General features: G+C 42.2%; 1 protein-coding gene across 1 annotated transcript in view; it reads left to right on the plus strand.

The window, feature by feature from the left end:
- The first annotated feature begins 1,196 nt into the window (after positions 1-1,196).
- The window catches only part of cacna1bb (calcium channel, voltage-dependent, N type, alpha 1B subunit, b), a 145,868-nt gene continuing 128,966 nt past the window's right edge, over positions 1,197-18,098 (plus strand). Inside the window, exons 1-4 of the mRNA XM_080755924.1 lie at positions 1,197-1,332; positions 7,213-7,499; positions 9,539-9,645; positions 14,048-14,187. Coding sequence (XP_080612050.1) covers positions 7,214-7,499; positions 9,539-9,645; positions 14,048-14,187 — 533 coding nt within the window. The 5' untranslated portion in view covers positions 1,197-1,332; position 7,213. The remainder of the gene's footprint in view (positions 1,333-7,212; positions 7,500-9,538; positions 9,646-14,047; positions 14,188-18,098) is intronic.

The raw sequence follows: 18,098 nt of genomic DNA on the forward strand, positions 1-18,098 counted from the left end.
ACATTGCATTGGATTTACAGCAACACAGAGTCATGACACGAATGGTCCGTAAGAACTCCCGATGGGATGAGAGGAGATCAACAGTGGTTTATGGTAGGTTTGCAGTCATTTCTGGTTCTTAGAAACTGTTCTCGTCCATCTGATCCAATTTGATCCAATATGAGATCTTGGGTCTCTCAGCTTTGCTTACATATCCTAATGTATTCAGTATCCAGAGGCATTTCTATTATTTTGTGCTGGTCGGTGGTGCTCCTGCACCCAACAGAGCAGGGGTATTGTAATCCCTGTAACCCTTGTCCTATTGATTTGTTTTTCTCAAATCACAGTGCAGGGTCAAAGTTAAGCTGAATGTATTTCTATACCAGACATGTAACATGTAATAGTTAGTAGTGTCAGTTAGCCCTTATAGTCACATTTAACCACTTGAACCGTGGCATGGCGTCTCTGTTTTGTAGTGTGGTTAACTCTGACATAGAGTTAACAAATTTGATTTTAAAACATTTCAAGGTCATTTTCATGTCTAGTTATTGTCAGTCGGGCAGAAACCTCCATATTCTTTCCCTACTTGTTCATACTACGTGTCACACAAGTATAAAAAATAGCAGATCTGCAAGCCCCCCCCCCCCCTAAATAACTAATCAAGGAATTACGGCCTCCACTTCATTAGGAACAATATCAATATCATTTGGCTTACCGGTACATGGGAGGGGGAGTGTATAGGCTATTATCTAAATATTGAATCAGGGTGCATACAAGTTCAGACTTCAGTGGACTTTTTGGGGAAAATAATATACATAAAGAAATATGAATAGCCTATATAATAATTTAAGAATATAATAAACAAATAGTGGATGTGGTGGATAGTGGCCTTTTTGGAAACTTTGTGACAGCTCTCATGTGTTAGCCTATTTCATCATGTGATGTAAACTTTTGAGCAATGGCAATGAAGGCAAGTTACAACAAACACAATTATATTATTTTTGATTTCTGCTGCCTGCCCATATAACAAACCCCCCCAGCTGTGCGCTCAGCCACGTTCAATTCGTGGAAGATGCTGACCGAGGGCTCTGACTATGACACCTGGGCTCAGTCACCCAGCGGGGGGCTCAACAGAAGAGGGGCGGTGGTGGTGGGAGGAGGAGGCGGTGACACGGAGGACGTGGGTGGAGGAGGAGGAGGAGGAGGGGACACGGACACCACGCACCACTGCTACTACGACTCTGTTCAGGAACTCGACGAGGTGGTCCCCGGACCCCCCCCGAGCACAGGTGGTGGCGTGTGTCACATCGTTAAGAAACATGATGACGTCAACCGCACGTCATGGTCAGACAGGTAAGCAGTTTGTCTTGTTGATTTGTACTTTATATTAGTTTTAAATTTAATTTGTGCAACAACAACAACAGCAGCCAGGCTGCCATAGCCACAACCAAATATGCCTGGAGGTTTGACGGTGTGTCGAAATGCCACTCTGACTCGCCCTCGCCATTGCTAGCAAGTTTGTTTACAAACTGTTTTGGGATAAATAATGGCCCATTTTAGTCAGTAGGCTACAGGAGAAAGCCCGTGTCGTCGTGTAAACTTTTTACAGCATCTTGCAATGGGTCTGGTCCACAAGATTCGATACACCACCAAGATACCCATGTACCTGTCTAAATACTTCCTTAATGTAAACGAAGTCCACACCCACAACACCAGAGGGAGTGCAACAAACCATGTACAACCCAGATTCGGCACAAACAAATTAAGGGACTAAATTATTTTCGCTCCTATGTCACCACCAAAATGTGGAACGCCCTACCAACAGTCATTAAGACATGTGAATCCCTTGACTCCTTCAAAACCGCTCTCAAAGGGCACCTACGGATGGCTGCAATTCGAAACCCACCGCCCCCCCCCCCCCCTTTCCTCTCACTGTATATGTATCTTTTCCCTTTTTGCTTCCTATATGATGAATTCCTGTTCTGTTTTGTATGTCTCTAAATGTTTTGATGAATTGAACAATGTGGACCCTGTTGTAAACAAGTGTAATGCTTAATTGGGTCGTCCACTCACAGTTAACAGTCTTTGTATTGAGTTTGTGCTTGAAATGTACTGTAATTCTACAAACTGTTAATAAATATTTCAATCAATCAATCAATCAAACATAAATGTAATTGCAGTACACCACGGCAGCCACTAGATGGATCCTTTGTCCTACCTGGACAAAGATATCCCTGTGTAGGAATTAGGCTAGATGTCAATCTGTTCTGTTGCCAATGCCATGGCAGGGACCCTCATACCGGTATCTTAGTTTTTAGATTATATTATATACAGTACAGAGTTCTACAACTGTTTTGGCTTTGGCAATGTGATTTCTCATGCCAATTAAGCACCTTTTGCATTGAATTGAATCGGAACCTAAAATATGAATATCCTAGTGAGTCATTCTTATACAGTAGCCCACATATTCTAATTGGACTACCTTCTAGCAGGTGAAAATAAAAGTTTAGGCCTACTATTCTGAAATACTTTGACCCTGGTGAGCAGTGGTGACCCTATTTTGGGCAAAAAAAGAAAAAGAAAGAAATACCCACATAAAAAAAGTTAAAAAACATAATCGCATCACTATGCATTAGCTTGTAGATCAGCCAAAAACTCACATTTAGACTAGTCAGTGTGACAATTTGTGGCTCTGTACAGTATGTAATGGGAGGCAAGGCATTGATAAATACAAGGTATAAAAGCCAAAGGTATAAAACTATGGAATGCACTTCCCATTGCAATCAGAACTACAGATTCACTCCCAGTCTTCCACCGCAGTCTGAAAATGCACCTCTTCAGACTCATAACTACTTTGTATGTATATGATGTATGCTTTTGGTCTTGCTTAATGTAAGTCGCTCTGGTCACGTCTGCTAAATGCCTAAATTGTATATTTTGCAATTTGCACAATGGATGATGGACAAAATGTTTCCAAATTAATCACATGCTATTTGTGAAGGGTTATGGAAGTGTGTGTGTGTGTGTGTGTGTGTGTGTGTGTGTGTGTGTGTGTGTGTGTGTGTGTGTGTGTGTGTGTGTGTGTGTGTGTGTGCGCACGTGTGTGTGATGTGCATGCGTGCACGTGTGTGTGATGTGCATGCGTGCACGTGTGTGTGATGTGCATGCGTGCGGGGAGATTGTCGTCACCACCGGCCACAGTTCACTAAAGGCTGCATAATGACTCTGGACTTACAAATCTTTTTTTTCCTTTTTGTTTGTGTTGTTTTTTCATGTGTGCCTTTCCAATTTGTTTAATTTACACTAGTGAAATTATGAAGGTATGATTTATTGTAATATCCTGTTTATTGTAATAGCCACCCAGAGCTGGATGATAGTACAGTGAGTCAGTGACTACAGTCATTGTGCTAGCCATGGTTTCCTGTCCATTTATTATATAGCCTGGCATGAAAAGCAGTCAATATGAAACTTTGTCATGTAAATCCTCATTAGACCAGACTCTGTTCACCATATCAGAAATATCTTCAAATCTATCATCCTTTACAGCAGCTGGTTGGTACACTTCAGCCCTATTTTTGAGTGGTGCAACCACTCCCTTAGCTATGTGTGTGTGGCTGGCTGGGTGGGTGGGTATGAGCATGGAAATAGCATGGTTGTTTTTCACCACCTGCAACCTAACACACACACAAACACACACGCACATATTAACTGTATATATGATGATTTCCAGTACAGTACAGTGACAGTACAGTAGAGGTACCCCCACACGGTAACACACGGTCATTTCTCAACCGTTTCGGACGTGGGGCGGCTCGCACTGACCCCTTTTCCACCGGGGTTGAACCAGTTCGGTCCTTTTCCCCCCCGCCTAATATTGAACCAGTTCAGAGTGTTTCCACTGGAAACCAACTGGAACCAACTTTCTTGTGGTGGAAAATGGGCCACTGTATAACCTGCCACAGCAAGCACTACTGCGGCTCACCTCCTGTGACCTGTCCTGTGTGTCACTTTAACCCATTTTGACTTGAGATCAGATTCTAAAAATGTCTTCTACATCCTGACAAGTTTTCTGAAAAAGCTATGTTTCTGTCAGTCGTTCTTCGATTTTTCAAAAATAGCAGACCTACAAGCTTGAATGTTTTTCAACAGCTAACACCAAAAGGGGTTCCCGCCCAAAACGGGTTAAAGCAGCATGCTGGACAGTATTGATGCACAGTACAGTAAATCCTTTTCAAAGCCCTGTTTAATTGATTTACCAATATATTTAAATGGCACAAATGAAGCAATTAACAGACGCTTTGTCCTTGAGTGCAATACCAGAGTTTGACCCTAGTCAACAAACAATAGGTTAAATGGCCAAGTAAATAGAGTGCCAAAAAATCTATAAATACTACAAAGTACTGTAACTAGAATACCAGGTAAACATTATACCTAGCATTTACCGAAACATTAGCCTTGTGTTTCTTGTTTCTTTGCACAGTGTGGTGTTGTCTTCTCGAAATTCTAAACTTTTTGTGTTGACATAAACCACCCCATTACTCTCATGTCTTTTTCAGTGTTGTCAGTAAAGCCAGTGACATGTGAAAATTATTCAAGGAATACATAACATTTTGTCCAGTATTCCAAGCCCTATTGATGTGCAGATACCAGCAAACTACTAGTAGTCATGCTGATCTTAATAAATGTTAGATTTTATTGGAAACTCCTTGAAACCTGTGGTGGTCCCCAGTCCCTATGTTGAGAACCACTTACTATAGGCTAGTATGAATAGTGCACATAAGAAATGTTGAATTTATATTTCATTATTTTTAGATGGTCTCTAGAGTAGGAGTGTATATTTTATTTAGTTTAAGTACCCGTTAGTGGATTATGATGAATGTCATCATTTGGAAGGGTGTTTTAAAAGCTGTCTGACTCAGACGGATTAAGTGGTTAGGCCTTTTCCTCATGCCTCGGCATGAACCAATAGTTAGTTTACAAATGCAGTTTCCTATATGTATTCAGGACACCCACTTCTGTTATATTGTTGATTGTTTATGTATCTTGAGTGTTGTAAACTCACGTATGCTGTATCGTTGTTATATTGTAATGCCAGTATTTTTCTTGTTTTTTTGGAGGGACTACAGATGGAAAGTATAGCTTTCCCAAATCCGGCAAACACTTGCTCATCATTCATGATTCTTGTGTTCATCAATGTGCACTGTCCCTGACCAAATAAATAATGTAAAGAAGTTCTGTTCTAATTTCAAGACTTTACACAGTCCCATTTACAGTATATTGCGAGTTAAAGTCAACCTCAGGGTTGTTTTACACAAATGTAAAGCATTCTTGTTTGGGAAGTCCCCGGTCGGTGCGCAGGCAGAGGCTTCTGATCGCCAGCGGCTCCTGGACCCCTGGAGCTCAGCGGGCCCCCTGGGCCCCTGGAGCTCAGCGGGGCCCCTGGGCAGTGGGCCCAGGTCCCATTTGGCCTGCATAACCATCCCTGGACCTTATAGGAACTGAGTGGCATGGTTGTGTAACAAACACCACCAAGGATACTGACACTGTCATATTTTCTCACCATTGAGTCAACCGAAATCAGAATTATTATTATTATTTTTTTTTTATCCCATAATTTTGTAACCCATTTTTTCACCCAGTGTCAATTATCTATAATGTAATCCTGGGCTCTATACAGTAACTCCCTCCGCCAACCTGGGGAGAGCAACAGACTAACCTCATGCTTCCTTCAATGCATCCAAGCCGCCTATTTTCACCTGACAGGGGGGAGTTTCCTCGGTTGGACGTAGTGCGTGAAAGGAACATGTTATCCAGCCAGTTCCTTTTCCCTCCATCAGGTGCCCTGGCTGGCCAGGGGGAGGCCGTTTAGAGACCAGGGTTACCACATGTTTTTGTGTAGGGTACCTACTCTAGACCCTAGAGTAGGTACCCTCACAAAAAGAGGGGACACGGGGAGGACATGCAAAGTTGCAAACCCCATATACAGAAAGGCCCTTTCTCCAACCCCACCTCAGTGACGCGGAGGAGAGAACACGCCCCCAGCGGGAATCAAACTCATGCAGGACCTTCTAGCTGTGGGGCGACAGCTCTACTGACTGCGTTACCGTGCCCCCTTCAGAATTATTTCTTGAGTGATTAAACCTGTAGGCTATGTGATGGGACCTTAGTTTGTTCATTTTATTCCCCCAAAAAGTCGATAAAGAATATATGGTGTTTAATTGGCCTGTGTTTCAACCAATGGACCACAATCTGCCTTAACTATTATTGCCATTTTATGCCAGTCTTGGATATATCCTATAGGGTGGGATTTGTGGGAATAAATAATAAGATTGGCAGATTTCCTGAGCAGCCAATCACAATATGCACATCATGCTATGGACAGATGTAGGCTATTGTATTAGTTCAACGTCATGTTATGTCTCAGTATGCATATACTGTATAGTGCTCTGTTTGTTGGTGCTGCAGGAATAAGAGTGGATCATGCTTAAGTTACTTGGTTTGGGCTCCAGGGCTTTTTTGAGAAGATCATTAGTAGCGTGCAGTCTCTCTTAGCCTATTCAGCCCACAGCCGGTGCGCTCCAGCAACCGATAGGCGCGTCTTGGTCACATGCGCTCATTCTGACTATACTGAAGGTTATATTGAAGCCCCGTGCAGCGAGCGATCAAGCGGATATCACAGTGGGAAATGCGATGGATGGCGCGAGGATTGGTTTGTTTTATTATATGTATGTAATGTGGCATGGCAGCTGAAACCTAAAAGAGCCAACCAGATTGCTTCCTGCCTTCATCGTAATTTCGACTGACGTTTCTGGGGACTTTCAACTGGTGTTTTTGATGTTGGCACGATGTTACCAAACAACAGAGAGACAAGCTTTAGTTTATGATTTTTTTTACCCCTTCCCAGTGTTATCATTTCCCACGAGGAACCGGGCTAATATGGAATAGCCAACATTAAGTGAATTGTACAACATTTTGAAGCGCACGCAACTGGCTTGTCGTTTGGCACCAAACTTTGTTTTTACGCGTTGTAATTTCACGGAGGATGAGTGAATGGACAGGACCGAAAGAACATTATATTTTCACCGGAGCAATGTTAGCCGTTTTTAATTTCCAAACGCAGCCTCTACACTAACGCTCAGCTGTTGGTTTGGGTGTTTGTTGTTGTGATGCGTCTCCCTTTCATTCTCACTGACACCAGTGTGGATTCTCCTTGTTGGATCTATACGTTTCCAGAATGGCTCGCTTCGCAGAAGATCTACCCAGCCGCTATGGACCAGGTGGCGGCGGCGGAGGAGGAAGGGGTGGCCCGGGCGCTGGGAGAGGTGGAGCCCGGGGCGGTGGTGGAGGTGCTCCGGGCGGCCAAAGGATGTACAAGCAGTCGATGGCTCAGAGAGCCAGGACAATGGCCATATACAACCCTAACCCTGTCAAACAAAACTGCCTCACTGTCAACCGGTCCTTGTTCATCTTTCGGGAGGACAATCTCATAAGGAAGTATGCAAAGCGAATAACTGAATGGCCATATCCTTCCCAATATAGATGTATAGCATATACCACCAAGGTTAAAACAAGGGGTTGTGAATATGTTTACAAGTGTATGATGAAGTATTAATATCAATGCCCTTTTTTGGGGGGTAGCCTAGTACGTCCTACAGGGTAGGCTACATACTAATCTATGTTTCAGGGTAGACTATATGTATACGTCACACCATGTTTATAGTCGAAACACTTTGCACTTTTATGTGTTTGCATTCTTGCACCGCCGAGACGGTTGAAAACACGTTGCCTATATAATTCTATATATAAACTAGATGCACAATCGGAAATCCTATTTTACGTTTTGATATAACCCTAACCCATGCCTATTTTATTTAACGAGTAGCCTATCGTCTAGTCTAGCCAACATAATCTTTCTCCGTTTCTCTGCGAGTCACTCAGCACCTGTCGCTCCTCGCCTTTATCGTTAATCGTGGCTGCATGTATATGCGAACCGAACGGGATAGTGAAAAAACATAATGTTCAATTTAACAATCATTCAAGGCACTGGGCTTTAAGTTGCACATTGAAAGATGCGATGAAGTTATTTCGCCAAAATGTCAGCTTTAAACAATGTGGACTAGGCAAATCAAACATAGTATCTATAGTTAATTCATGCCGATTAAACATTTCGTTGCTTATCCAATAGCAAACGATCCGTCAAAACTAACCATGTGCGTATACAACAGACATTCGAATCAATCCTAATTATTTTTTCAAAGCCCACTGCTTGCTCGTTCTGCATGCTAAAGTGAGCGCTCAGTGACTTGGAGAGACTGCGCTCTGAGGTTGTAAAACGCCTTGGTTATACGTCTATACTCTATACACGCATGTCAATACTCCCTCAGTAATCGGGCTAATAATCAAGTAGGCTACTAGGCCTACTCCATTATGCCCCGATGGTGCGTGTATGTCTCACCCTGTTTATATCTCAGCTACTAGAAACGGTGGAATAATTGGGAATATTTCGATATTAACTAACTTGTAGCGTAGTCATTGGGTATGTATAAACGCAGCCACTCCAGCCAGTTTTTCTTTCTTTTTTTTTCTTCTTTTTTTGCCTGAGCCCTCTCCATGGTGCTGAACTCGCCCACGCTACCCTCTAGGCTGGACAACTAAGGGGCGAAATGACAAACGCGACCAGACAGTTAGATCTGCTGTGTGGGCGACAATGAGAACAACCCTCCCTGAAATGTAATATTAATATTAACGCTTATCAGCGTAGCCTTGCCCCCATGACTTCATATGGTGGCCACGGTTGTCCAAATGAAATACATCACAATACTGCAAAGATAGCCTATAAATTCGTTCACATTTGTCCGGAAAATTCCTATCGGGGCTGTATATTCAGAACTATAGGGTGTCTCAGCATGACATGTTCAAAGTAGGCTATTGCAGATATGGTCTTTCACGGTCATAATTCCTTATATTCCCTTTTAATTCAGAGTTCCACAAAAGGAATTTATCCTCGGGGCATGACCCGGTAAAATGGATCGCAGAATGAAACAACCATTGAAAATGGATTGAAGTGGTCAACCATCTGGAAAGATCTTGAGCTCAAGTATAGCCATTTTCTTAGAGCGTCTTCTTCCATCATACATCAGAAAAGAAAGGCTGTTTTTTTTTACAAAGTACACTATGTTTGAGTAAAAGTACACATATCATTAATATGTAACAAACATAAAACATGCTTCAATGTGCAATGATCACAGTAATTGCACTCCCAGAAAAAAAAGATGCTCTAAACAATTTACTCAATAACTGCAATATGACTATCTGCTCTTATACTACAGCCACCACAGGTTGACAAGAGGCATTGAAATTAAATTCAAAGGGAAATATCTGGCCTTCCCAAACGAGCTCACTGCTCTAGCTCAACAGCAGACATGCTGGTGCTCATGCGGGCGACCAGGGTTCAGATCTCAGATAGGACATACTGTATGATGATGTATGATGTATTCTGTCGTGAAATTCAACTGAATGAATTAAACTACTTCTTAAAGCATATTCCTTAACTTCCACACTCCATTTGAGTACATGATCCTGGCCACCATCATTGCCAACTGCATCGTCCTGGCTCTGGAGCAGCACCTACCAGCCAGTGACAAGACACCGATGTCAGAACGCCTGGTAAGGGAGACAAAACATACTTACCATACATACGGTGCTTAACTTACTCCAAGCAACCTTTCACAACATTGCCTGTATATGAGAGAGAGGGGGGGGGATAGAGAGAGACATCTCCCATCGGGCCAATTGCTCTGCACAGCAAAATTCTCAGGGTTAATTGAACTTCACCCTTTCAGGTCCACTTCGATCCATTTTGTACATTCTCAGAGTGAAATGAACGCTCAGGATTTAACATTGTGGTATTGGATCAAGTTGACCAGCTCAGTCGTTTTGTGGTTAGTGTCCACCCTGAGACTCGTCGGGAGGTCGGGGTTCAATCCCCATCAGAGTTACACCGAAGACTATAAAATGATACCCAATGCCTCCATGCTTCAGCATCAGTCGTTGGATTGGGGGACATACCTGTCCAGGGGTTGTGCTTGTACATCATGGCCGGGGGACGTACTTGTATATCAAGCCGCCTCATGCAACAGGAGATAGGCTCCTGTGGGCCACATGGTTAGGGAATTGTTGGTTCCCAAGGCTTTAAATGAAATAAATAGACCAAGTTGGAAAAGCAGCCTCCCTCATTAGTGTCTGGGACACCCTCAGTGTGAGCCTGTCTTTTCTCGGTGTTCCCATTCTGTGAGTCAGTGGAGCCTCCCAATGCTTCCTTTGATCCCCTCCTCTTGCTCCATGTTCCCCAAGATGCACGTCATACACATGCTCAGCTTAAACCAGCATTTGAACTTTGCCAGTTCACTTTGTGCCGCTAAACCACACAAACCAAAGCATGGAGGGTAAAATCCCTCTTGAGTTGCTTTAACTCAGTCTTTGAGTTATTGGAGAAGTAAAGCCCTGTGCACTGGAGAAAAAAATAAAATATATTTAGACTAAATTGGAGATACGATTTTGGTCATGTTGCACCAGACTCCCAGCACCAGGCACTTCATTCAGGAGTGGTGGATTATAATGGCCCTCCTAAAGGCCTCACAGAGGGTTTTTGGGCTTCCTCCTCATGGAGGACACAGGCTGGGGGCGCTAACCCATACTGCTCACCCGGGATATATGAACATTGTACATAATATGTACAATGTTCATATATTGATATAGATATTATCAAGCATTTAAAGCCAGGGGTATTTGCAATGCTCTGGAATCCTCTCTAATTTAAAATGTTAAATTCAATGTATATTGATGATATAAGTATCCTTGTATTTTTGAGTTTAACAGTTTGGACTTCCTCCATTCCTGACATCACAAAACTGCTCAACTGAATGTTGGTGGCAGGGCAGATGTTTCCCAATAGTTATAAAACATTATTGTTTATGAGAATGCCAAACAAAAATTCTATGTCTACATGGTTTTTAGAGTGCTAATGGATTTGGACGACTGGATTCAAGAATCAACTTTATTGTCACATCACACAACAGTTGTAAAGAAGTGGGTGATGTTTTCTTTTGTGCTAGCTCCTTAAATATTAGTTTTTCAGAAAGGGAGCCCCCAGTCATGGTGTACCGCTGTACCATAGGTACACCAGGTTCCTCTGTTCGCGGCTGTGCAGTTTCCATACCAGGCAGTCATGTTGGGCCAGCTGGTCCTGTTTTTAATTATCTCTCTAATTGAGATGCAGCATCAGCATCGGATATGTCTCGATTAAGGAAACAAAAGGTAGCACTCAGCACCTGAGAAAGTGATTAGCGTGATTAGCGTGGTGCCGTCTCCACCTCCCATAACTTGACATCGCAATGGAACAACAAGCATCCTTTAGTTACCTGCAGGCTGTAATTGGAGATAATTAAACAGTATTTCAGATCCATTGCATTGTCTTTGACACAAAAATCTTCAGGGAGTTCCCACGCTGTCCTCCAAAGGCCCTGTAGATGGAGCATATCGCCACTGCTGGGTGGAAACCTTGTATGTCCAAAATTGTTACTTTTCAGGAAATGGAAAAATAACCTGCTGTGTACCAATGGATCCTGACTGTGTAGCTAATAGTATTTAGGTATACTTTGGTTCAATATTTATAAAAGCCGCACACAGACTTAACCGCTTTCACTAAAATAAGAATAATCCAAAATTGCAGATCTTCTGTAAAAACCATTTCCACGACACTCTTGAATGACGAATTAGGGCAATAACTAAAAAAAAACAAAAACTAAACCATTAAAATAAAAAGAAAATAGAGATACAAGGTTTCTGCCTGACAGCAGCGATATATAATTTATAAGTATTTTAGATGCATACATAATTTATGATATGACATTGCCTCTATCTACAACATTATTCATTTATTCAGAGAGCCTTCCAGCCCCGACATTATGTAAGGATCGTTATGTCGACAGCTCCTTTATATTGTAAACTAAGGGCTGATTTATACATAGTCTCTTGGGTGTGTTGCTCAACGAAAATACAATAGTGCTAGTATGAATGATCAGATACAGTATCATTGCTGTCAGGTAGAAAACTTGTATGTCCAAAACCGTTACCTTTCAGGAAATGAAAAAAAGAAGCTGTGTTCCAATCCAAATCCATTTTCACTTTTACTTTCAAAGATGGACAAAAAATAACAAAGCCAGTTCACGACGAAGTATTATTAGTTAGTATTTATTATTAGTAGCATTAGTTTACAAAAGAAAACATAAAGTTGAACTGGAGATTAGGGATGTCCCAATCTGATTCAGATCATTTGATTTTGAGTATGCTGATACCGATTTCTCCCGATCCGATATCCATCCACATCATGATTCATGAATCACTATCACAATCGTACAATATCTAAAATCACACTCAATATCCAGTCTAATATCATGCCATGGATTATATGGATATAATATTGATACTAACTACTAAGGATGTGTGATCATGTTTTTTTGCTCCTGATCCTATTCTGATCATTTGAAAATGACGTGATCGGCCACGATTTACCATCACGTCATCGGATCGGAACAACCCTAAGATGCCAATCTTGAACATAGTACAAAACAGTGAAAATGGTCTCTCTTTCTGTGCAACACATAAAACCAAACCTCAAAGTCATAGTCAAAGATGCATTGATTAATGCATGATTTTTGTATTAATAATCTAAATCTGCAAAGTAACTATAGTGACTAAATTTGTCAGTAAAAAAGCACAATATTCGCCTCTAAGATGTACAGTAGTGGAGTAGAAGTAGGCTATGCAGTGTAAAGTAAATGTACCTCAAAATGGAATAATTGTACTTAATTACCTCCCACCGCTGCACTGTTATAAGTCTCATCAGGCATGCAGACGGTATCTATTATGGCCGTGGTTGTTCGCTGTTGTTAGATTTGATTGTGACACTGTACAGAAAAGGTCACGTATCCGATCGTGGCGGGGGTTTCCAGCCAGGCTGTCATACTGGTTTATGTGGATATTTGCGTTGGGGGTTGGGTGGAGTTGGGAGCTGGGGGGATGCTGTCAGGTTGTAGTATGTACAGAGCCAGAAAGAAGGAGCAAGAGAGAGAGAATGAGGTTAATACAGGCGTGCGATATACTCTGCTAGTACCCAGTGAATAAATCCCCAGGCCCTTGCCAACAGCAGTGGAGGCAAAAGCCTAATAAATGCGTACGGCGGTGTCGCGTGCCAAAAATAGCAGACTTACAAGCTCACAGCGCGGCGCGTACGGGCCGCGTTGTGAGCTTGAAGGTCGACTATTTGCGATGCACGACACTACCGTGCGATGAACTATGAATGAGGCTAAAGGGAGAAGCGTCCTGTCATACACGTCTGATTACTTGGACGGAGACCAAGGGTTCAGTCAACCACTGCATGAGCGGGCTTCAAATGAAAGCGTGCGCCGTGAAATCCTCTGTGCTAATTTAACTCTGAGGCGTAAACAAACGGAACCATAAGGGTACATTTGGCTCCATTTTGCACACTCTCCCAAGCCTTCTTTTGCTGTGTGGTGAACTGTTAAGCTGTTTTTGTTTTCTTCCTTTTCCTTCTGTGAAAGAAAATGTAGAATGCCTCATACAATCATGTCTACCTAAAGTGTGCATTTCCCATGGAATAGAGATTGCATGTAGTCCAAAAAAATGGTGGCATGTTGCATATATTGTGATGTTTTATTAACTTGTAGACTTAATTAAGTCTTGTATAGACTTAATTAAGTCTACAAGTACTGTAGGTCTACATTTCTACCGTTTTGTCAGAGATTTCTCATGGTTATGCTATGTTTTCCGTGTCTCTGTTTCTCCTTCTTTTATCCACTGGGAGAGCTCTGTTCATCACTTCAGTTTTAGTAAAAGGAACCTTCTTCCTTTCTCTCTTTCGTCCATCTCTCACTACATGCTTCATTAACTTCATTAACTTCAACTCTCTTACATCTAACAAAAAACTATCTCTCTCTCTCTCTCTCTCTCTGCCTTGCTCTCTCCATCTCCCTCTCTCTTTCTGTAGGATGACACAGAGCCCTACTTTATTGGAATATTCTGTTTCGAAGCCGGCATTAAGATCATCGCCCTGGGCTTCGCGTTTCACAAAGGCTCCTACCTCCGCAACGGCTGGAACGTAATGGACTTTGTGGTCGTTCTTACTGGGTGAGTTCCTCCTCGCCCGCTGGGTGTGTGCTGGAGATGGAAAGCAAAGAGTGGTTTCTTTGTGTGTGTACTGTATGACATGTGTGTGTGTGTGTGTGTGTGTGTGTGTGTGTGTGTGCGTGTGCGTGCGTGTGTACGCATGCGTGTGCATATTGTAATCACCCGCTTTTCTGTGGAATCAGTGTTGAATTACTACTTTATTGGACCATAGTGGCGACGCACGGTGTATGTGACATTACTGGAAAAGAAAATTAAACCAATTTTCCTGAAGCATATCGGTAGTGTGGTATTGGTAGTAGGACTGCTCCAAATGTGTTTTTCTCTTACATGTTTGAATGTTTAATATTCAAACAAACTATATTTCTAAACATACTGTATGACATTCCTTGTTGCGTGGCCGTGGGGTGATTCATGGAGAATTCAAACCCATAGAATATATGGTACGCTTCATATAGCAGCTTCCCGTTTGCATTCTAATGCGTCAATCTTTGGTATAGTTTGTAGTTCATTCGTGTGTGTGTGTGTGTGTGTGTGTGTGTGTGTGTGTGTGCGCGCGCGTTCATGTGTGGGGCTAATATCGTACATAATATTAGGCAGTCATGTCTTTTGCACACTGCCAGCACTCCACGGACCTTCCTGAATATCTAAATGCATGAGTAATCAAAGAGCAATTATCGCTCCAGGCTGTGGGATACGTGTGTCCTGCAAGGCTACTAGAAGTAGCCAATAGCGCACCTGTTCATCCAGTTTATTGCATCTTTACTATAAAGAGCAGATATGAAAAATACAGGGCAAAGGTTTTTTCTATTTTTTTCTTTTTACTATTTTTAAAAACATTTTTGAATAAACATCGGCACGTTGTGAGCTTGTAGATTGTCTATTTTAACTATTCAAAAATGTTTCTCAAAATAGTAAAAAAAGAACGACAAAGTAGTAGTTTAGGGATAAAGGGTTTTGCACGGATGAAAATAGAGCCCTATAGCTGTCAGACGGGGTCACACACACACACACACACACACACACACACACACACACACACACACACACACACACACACACACACACACACACACACGGAGGGACGGACGGACGGAGTGCAAAACATACTCTCCCCATGACTTTGGCCTGGTGGAGACAATATACGGGTCCCTCTCGATTGTTGATTCATTGTATGGAAGATATGGGGCTCCTTGGAGATTCTTTATCTTGTTTTGTCATGGATGGAAATAAAGCTGGGGCTGGGCATAGTATGCCTGTTGCATTATTGCATAATTGCATATTTCCTTTCTGTTAGATGAAAGGATGGTGAGTTCATGGAATTTGAGACGGATCGAGGGTAGTAGCTACTGGGACATAAGTCGGGACTTGATCACCCTGGCTGGGTCACCTGAGTGAGGGGTATGATGTTGTGAGACCCCGAAACCCTGATGACCTTGAGGATACGTCCCATGTGCATCCATGCAATGTTTTATTCGTTCGTAAAGTACAAAGCTTGTTTCACATATTGACTATGAAAGATTATGCAGATGGTTAATGCCTTGTGAGTGACACAAGTTTGACTGTCTGGGAACACAAATAAGCCCAGGAATTTGAAAGACAGCGGCCCCCATATCCGTCCAAATTGTCATGAAAGCAGTTAGAGCCGGCATCCAAAGCATGTCAAGCAGTTGATCCGTCAGTCTATGGAAGCAATAGTCCACTGATTGGTTTCCTTATGATCTGAACTTTGGGATGCCACGTTTGTCATCAGCAGAGTCCATATAAAATCAAGGCTGGGCAGGCTTGATCTGTGGCTCTAGGAGTGGAGTCTATAAACCAATAAATCTAAGTGGTTATTAAAACAGGACAAGAGTGAAGATTGAGAGGAGGGGATGAGGTCTGGAGGTTGACCACACTGAGGTGAGCAAGCGTAAATGTATTGTAGAATGCTTAAATTCCTAAATAACCAACCAGAGAGAGAGAGAGAGAGAGAGAGAGAGAGAGAGAGAGAGAGAGAGAGAGAGAGAGAGAGAGAGAGAGAGAGAGAAAATTCATTACCCACAGTTATGTGGAGCAAACATTTACCTTTCTGCAGGATAATTAACAAAGGCTTAGTGGTTAACCATTGTATTGACACCAGTGAGCAAACGTGTAATTTTGTGTACACTATATGAATATACAATTAGGCTGCATCAGGAAAACGGGGACATTCTTCATCATTCATCAGGTTTGATATTATTCTTTAATCCCTCTGTAACATTGGGCTATTTATGTCGATACAGCCGTCCAATTCTAATGAGAGTCTAAATGATAGCACAGCCTTTCATCTGTCCTGATTAGACATTAGAAGCTGCTAAAAAGAGAATACATTTTCCCTCATTGCCAAAAGTCGAATCAATAGAATGCAGAACAACAGTTGGACAGTCATAATGTACAGCACTGACAAAGAGTGAAATGGCGTCTTTCCCCGCTTAAGCCCTATATATGTAACTTATTGTGCAACGAATAACGAAAATAGCCACAATGCATTTGCTACACGCTCACAGCACACTTTGTTGCATAGTAGTGGTGCAAGAAATGAAACCATGAAGGTAAAAACAAAGTGTATTGCAATTGCTTTGAGTGAAATCATCCATGGGTCAGGGTGCGGTGACTGCAGCTGTAGCTGAGTGCGTGCCATCTGATAATCAGAAGTTTGCTGTTTTGCCTCCCGGACCACGACCATGTGTCCAAGTACACTTACTACCACCACCCCATACAGAAAAGTCCTATCTGATTGTATTAAACAACGTCAAACTCACCAACATTGCAGCTGTACGAAAAGCTTGAATTATCGTCTTTCTATACGCAAAGTGTTTGTTTCATAAAGATCCACTGTAGACATGTTATGAACTACTTTCTTTCCTTGCAAGTGATTTATTTGTCTGCTTATTAGATATCACTCAACTGCCCTGTGTACCACCTGTTTTGAATTTGCACATAATGCAGGAGGCAGCAGGACGTTGCTTTACTGAAAAGCAACTATAGCAACTGGTTTATAGGAAACATGAGTAGCGTCGAAACGTCAGTCTTCTCTTTAGCACCAAAACATGTTTGTCGACTACCTTTTTTCACTGTCAAACCAAAATAAATACTAAGCTATGTAATGATGAATTACAAAGACTAAATTGACAATTTCGTCAACAACCAGGGACACACACACAGCTGTCTATAGGAGTCGTTGCACCACTCAAAAACTAGATAAAAATGTTAGGGAGGGACTAGTGGAGAAAAGATCTAGTAGAACTAATTTGGTTGCACTCGGGTGTTGCCCTCTGAAGATGGCAGATCTAAAAGCTCACAACGCATCGCTCACAAATGGTCAGCGTAGCCCGCAGGGCATCCAAATGGTGTGTGAAGGTGTGCGTGTGCGTGTGTGTGCGTGTGAGTGCGTGTGCGCATGTTGAGAGACTTGACAGCTGTGTTGGATAAGACAGGAGTGTGAATGGCCAGGCTGCCACCTCCGTACGAGGAATTGGAATCCGTTTTCACCCGTCTATTCTTTCGTATTTCTAGAGATGAAATGGATGTGCTTGGCAGAGCAACACCACAATGTAAAATGCTGAGTGTTCGTTTGATCCTTACATGTTATTCTTTTCTCAGTTAAATGAACACTCAGGACTTCACTGTGTAAGCACTTCTTATCCCTCTCTTGTGTTGTGTGATTCGAAACTGCATTTTTATCCCTGCTTTTGAACAACTTCAATGTGCACTTCCCACTTACCTACTTACCATCTGATTTGCTTTTTTAAAAGACTTTCTCACTCGCCTACTTACTCACTCCTACTTACTCACTCACTTTTGTATTCACTTTCTTGCTTACTTTACAGTAGGCCTACTCAACTTGTTTTTTATTCATATAATTATTTACAGTACTCACCTTTTTTTTTGTG

The sequence above is a fragment of the Protomyctophum bolini genome, assembly GCF_963924005.1.
Source record: "Protomyctophum bolini genome assembly, chromosome: 22".
Classification (NCBI taxonomy): Eukaryota; Metazoa; Chordata; class Actinopteri; order Myctophiformes; family Myctophidae; genus Protomyctophum; species Protomyctophum bolini.